General features: G+C 42.6%; 1 protein-coding gene across 1 annotated transcript; it reads right to left on the reverse strand.

Annotated features, from left to right (window-relative positions):
• Nucleotides 1–3,848: 3,848 nt before the first annotated feature.
• On the reverse strand, nucleotides 3,849–4,684 carry LOC130130516 (protein S100-B-like). The gene is made up of 2 exons (XM_056300227.1): nucleotides 4,556–4,684; nucleotides 3,849–4,001 (listed from the first exon to the last, which is right to left on the reverse strand). The coding sequence occupies exons 1-2, from the start codon at nucleotides 4,682–4,684 to the stop codon at nucleotides 3,849–3,851; spliced, it is 282 nt and encodes a 93-aa protein (XP_056156202.1).
• Nucleotides 4,685–5,832: the final 1,148 nt, after the last annotated feature.

Here is a 5,832-nt window from a genome sequence, read left to right on the forward strand (position 1 = left end):
CTGGGGGGGGGGGAAATCGAGGTAATCTTCTTCGGCGGACTACAAACTAGCGTTACAGGTGTATGCTGCCACCTACCGTACGGGAGGGTGTAACGTCATGACTTAATAAAGAAGTTATATTCTGGATAGTAAACCTGTTTCGTTTAAGTATTTAATTAAAGCCATTTGCGCCTATAATTGTTTGTCCCATGTCTCTAACAGACCTTTGATGCTCCACTCCCTTCCCATATCTACCACCCTGCCCTTCAGTCTGTCTCTTGCTAGGCTGAACCTCCTACAACCTATCAGCACATCTCCAACCCTTTCCTTGCAGTTACACGTCTCACATGTAGCCGACAGGGTCTTTTTCATTGTGTATAAAGTAGCACTGAACCCCGTATGTCCTAATCTCGACCTAGACAAAATAACATTTTCTTTGCTACCTTTACCTCTATTACTTCTCACTCAGACAGACTTTTGAACTTTGTAATAATCTCTACTCGTAGTGTCATTATTCCAGATTTTCTGCCACGATTCTATTATTCCATAATGAATTTGAGATTTTGCTCCTGGTCTGCCGAAACAAGTTTCTAAAATATCCTCATTTTTTGTTCAATGCACTCTTAGCGAGTTTATCTGCAACCTCATTTCCCTCTATTCCCACATGTGCTGGAATCCAACAGAAATTAACATCTATTCCTAGTTGCTGTAGATCTAATAAGATCGTAGAATAGATCCTCTTGGACTGTTTTTCCTGATTTTATACTTTGCGCCGCAGCAACAGAAGCTGAACATGTCACTACTTTAACTGGTTTACCCTCCTCTACCCACTGAAGACTGGTGGGTATTGCTGTCAGCTCTGCTGTGGATACTCTTTACGCATGCTCAGTAATCCAGGGAAGGAAGTGACAGAAAGGTGAATCAGCTCATCTGGACACAACGTTGATAGAGAGAAACGTGTCATCATCATCATCATCATCATCATCATCTGGAAGTCACGTAGATGATGATGAAACGTTTCTCTCAATAAACGCTGAGTCCAGATGAGCTGATTCACCTTGCTTACTGATACGCTGTTTGAAATTCTCTTAATAATTCCTTTACCAAATTCTGGAATGTGAATGCCCACTCCTACCTGCTCATTATTTTAGTTTTTTGATCCATCTGTAAAAATATTTACATATTATAGTAGCTCTTCATCATATATTCTTGAACCGACTACCCAATTCCTCTCTGTCCACTCTCTCCTCTTTTCTAATATTTGAATATTTACTTTGGGTTGTGGAAATATCCATGCAGGAATGCTGCTAACTGGCTGAACTGTGTTGTAGAGTATCTAATTTGTGTTATTTGAATTCCTTGTTAATGTCCCATCCAAAACCTTTACCAGAAAAAAGTGTACTCCCAACAGTTCTGCAGCATGGTTGGCGCTAAACTTCCATTTCCTCCTCGCCGAATTCTCATCCAGTGTTAGTGATAACATAGATTCAGTGAGCAATGTATTAACGGGTGTAGTGTGGACTACTCCCAAACTAAGTCCTAATGCTCTGTACTGTACCCTGTCTCGCTCTTCTAGATGACTTATTGCTGCTGCTGCATCCACCATGCAGCCATAGTCCAGCATGGCTCTCATCATGAAATAGTGCTTCTTTGTCAGCACCCCATTCACATGTGACCACACACCTCATTAAACTGAGCATCTTTCTACATTTGCTCTCAATATCTTCAGCATGATTCTTCCATGTGTATTTTTCATCAATCCATAAACCAAGATGTTTAAATGCTTGAACTCTTTCCATGGGCTTGCTATAGCGTGTTAAACCCTTCCCATTACCTATTTTCTTTTTAGTGACCAGCATATAGCATGATATCGCTAGTGAAGTTTTGAATTCCTAATCACGAGACTATCTTATGGAAGTAAAACCTATCTCTTTACACTATTGCTTTCTGTATCCGTTTCAACACATGTAAGACATGTTGCCCTTTTCCAGATTGCTCCATCATCTGCATATGATGACTGTATACCTCCATCCATTGGGTAATGGATGCATCATCCAAACCGCTTCTGCTGCTCTCAGGGTGGCGGGGATGCTGGAGCCTATCCCAGCAGTCATTGGGCAGCAGGTGGGGAGACACCCTGGACAGGCTGCCAGGCCATCACAGGGCCCACACACACACAAACACCTAGAGACAATTTAGCCTGACCTACACGTCTTTGGACTGGGGGAGGAAACCAGAGAAAATCCATGATCCAGTAATATAAACTTCCACCTAAGCCAAGTTTGTTCATTTTAATTACAAGACCTTCTCACCACATCGAGTCATGAAGCTTTCTCAATGTCCAAGATAACTATAGCCACCACTTACTTCATTTTAAGGGTGTTTTCAATTTTACTACTTATTTTAAGTAGAGAAAGTTGCTCTGGAACTTGTTGAGCACCCTTTTTTTCTCAATAAGATACTATACTACTACTACTACTACTACTACTACTACTACTACTAACCTCGGCTGCCCCCGTTAGGGGTCACCAAAGCTTGGTAGTTTGGTTTTGCCATTGGCAAAGGATGCCTCCCTCTGATTCCCTCCCATCACCTGACACCCCACACCATAGAAGCATGAGCACCTCAGAAGTTGGGAATGTGGTCTCTAGAGTGCTTGTAGAGGAAAGGGCCATAACATGGAAATATGTATGAAGTTACTAAGTTCTTAGGTTAGCGTGCTATCACACAACTGCATGGCTTTACATCGAGAAGAAACAGAGGAACATCGGCGTCACCTTAGAACCCTCGGCTGAAAACGCTGAAAGGCGAGTGCTGTTACAGTTCAGCTGCAGGGACAGGAAGGGTTTGGCAGGGAGCGGGGTGTAGCAGTGAGTGTCTGTAGCACTACCATCTGACCTCCGGCTGTCACACATCGCTTAATACAGCTTTAAGTGATGAATGTCAATCATTTAATGCGCTGTAATTGTTGATACTGTAGCGAATTCGGGGGGCACTCCAGGAACCGCCACAGCCGGGACGCGAACCCGTGTCTCCCGCTCCGCAAGCGACAACGTTAACCAGTCGACTAAAGGATCCGACCCGTTAGTCAAGGACCAATGCGTCCACTTATCCATGCACGTTACACTACCCCCCCCTCCTCCTTCGGGAAGCGCGTCCCCGCGCTTCAGCACCCTCGCGCCTCTGGGCGCACGTGATTCCGATGACCTCACGGTCTCACCATCCCACTTCTGACACCAATGTAGCGTGCTCAAATAATGGACTCCTCAGCCAACCTGTCAGAATTAACCAGCGAGCTTTTAATGACCGTAAGACAAGCCAACCTGTTAACAGACACAGGTTAGTATTGGTCTCATCTTCTTCTCTTTTCTGGGCCACAGACGTGACCTTACCTATCTGCCTACTCTTTACACCCCTGGTGGGAAATAGCATGTTGTCTAATACAGCTTCTCTCATAACGTCCCCATTACCATCCACCACATATGCCACAACATAACCAAAACATTAACGCTCTTCAGTGGCATTGTGGGTAATATGCAAATGACCCCCTGACTTCCAGCAGGAACACTCCAGTAGAATTCGCCACAATACATTGTATTTTGTAAACACCAAGATAATGATATATGGAGAGAATTGATACACAAAGCCCTTCCTTTAATCCCTTCTACCCTACATTTAATCAGGCCGGGCTTCAAAGAGATTTTGAGGATTTGACTCAAAATGTAAACCCATCCAAATCTTCTCAGTGAAAAACAGATTTCCTCACATGCTGATGATGATCATGTACGTATATGCATTAGCAGTAAAAAAAAAAAAAGCCGAGACACACGTTCAGTCCAGCTCAGACGTTTAATGTGTACACTTTGTCACTAACAGTTATGGTAACTTGGGATGAAGAGGTCATGGCATGCTGATGTGACCATGGCAATTAGGGCAATGAACTCTTTGAAATCAATCTCCAGGTCTCCATTCTGGTCCAGGTCTGCAAAAAGCTCATCCAGGGTCTCCTTCTTTTGGATTTTCTGTTGAGCATAAAAGCGAATGGTGGAAAGGAGCAGTTACTTCTAACTGACACAACAGTCAGAAAATTAACACATTGCCATTTCCAAAAGGTCTAAGCATCTAAGGGAAAAATGAAAACATATTGGCTGCTCTAGGGATGATGAGAAACAGAGTGCTTGCAGATGTTCAACGAGGGAAGGAACCACTTGGGAGGGGAACAAAGTACGAAAGGCGGAAGTTCTAGACACTCACAGTAAAGAGAGGTCTGAAGTTGTGCAGAGGAATTAAAAGGCTTTATTTTCATGGCTAACTGGTCGGTCCATAAAAAACACAAACATGAGGCTTATATCTCTCTCTAGATCACAGCATCCAGTTTGAAATACCACATTTGTTATGTTCACAACAGCATAACTTTTATACACGTCACTGTCCCAAACTAAACACATTTGTTCAAAATGGAAAATCCTGATAAAAAGTGTTCTTTGGTTGAAAGTACTATGTGCTTGGTTTGGATAAAGGCTTCCTCGTGTACAGTTCCTCTGTAACACACCGGAATCATTCACCTAGAACATACCATGATGAAGTGACTCATCTCGTTGTCGATGAGATCTTTGAGCTCTGCTTTCTTCAACTTGCACTTGTGACCAGAGTAGTTGTGGAAGATGTGGATGATGGTGACCATAGCACTCTCCAGATCAGACATTCTTCACAGACAACCGTGTAACAAACATCATACATTCTTAATGAATGGACTGTTATGTTACATGATACAAACACATTTTCAGGGGGGAGAAGTAAAGGGATCATTTTAAACATTTTTCTTATAAAAAATCATTAACTAATGAGGTCACCTATTACGAGGCTACAGCTAAGACGAAATTTAAATTACTGTATCAGAGTTGATTATCTTACATTAAGGAAAGTGAGAAAACAACCACGCAGCCATGCAATTATTAACACAAAAGCTATCTTTACCTGAATCTGAAGAAACTCTGTTGTGTGTGATGTTGCTATAAGGATGTCGTGACTGAGACTGGGACTGGGACCGGGATGGCTGAGCCCACAGTGAGTTTGCTGCCTCACCCAGTGCTGTCAGCACTCAGCTGTATTGATCAACCGCAGGAAGGCTGCCCATACGCCGGGATCCTTAATGCATGCTTAATGGATGCTAGTGGTGAAATCGCAACTAAAAAAAAACTATTTCTCCTAAAATGTGTAATTTGAATGGGATCAGGTTTCGCCATGATTCGTCATGTCGGCTGTATATAGTCAAGCTTGTGTATACATCTGAAGATTGTTGTGTTGTCGTGTTGTTATTCTATGTTAAGTACACTGAGAGAGCAACGAAACCGGAGTCAATTTCCATGTGTGTGCAAACTTACATGGCCAAAAATCTGATTCTGACTATGTAATTTTTCCATGTTTGTGCAGGTAAGTGAAGGCACGTTTCCCCATACATACATATGTAACCCCCTGTCATATTACAATAGCTCATTTACATTTCCGGGTACTTCTGCCTAATTCGGTACTGTCACTTTAAGAGACCGTGGTCCTACGTCAGGCTTGTGGGCGGTACTCTTCTGCATTACATTCTATGCGAGCTGGCAGGCCACCAGTCGTTACCGTGATTGCAAGCCTGAACATTTTTATTTCTTATATTAGGTAAAAGCATGTGTAAACCTATCAGTACCATGTGTAACATATTTTGTGTTGAATATCTTAAGTACCCTGCAAAGTAAAAGTTTAAATGTCGTGGTTCATAAATATATTTGCAATGTTGGTGTGACTAGCCTATGGTTACCAGCCTTCACCACACTATGTGTAGCTAGCTAGCGTTAGCTGCAACATGTG

This window comes from Lampris incognitus, chromosome 2, assembly GCF_029633865.1.
Source record: "Lampris incognitus isolate fLamInc1 chromosome 2, fLamInc1.hap2, whole genome shotgun sequence".
Lineage (NCBI taxonomy): Eukaryota > Metazoa > Chordata > Actinopteri > Lampriformes > Lampridae > Lampris > Lampris incognitus.

Excerpts from the sequence above, each read along its gene's own strand:
- LOC130130516 (XM_056300227.1), bottom strand. The coding sequence starts at position 4,684 with ATGTCTGATCTGGAGAGTGCTATGGTCACCATCATCCACATCTTCCAC. Across the intron at positions 4,002-4,555 it reads AGATGAGTCACTTCATCATG|AAAATCCAAAAGAAGGAGAC; the intron begins GTATGTTCTAGG and ends TATGCTCAACAG.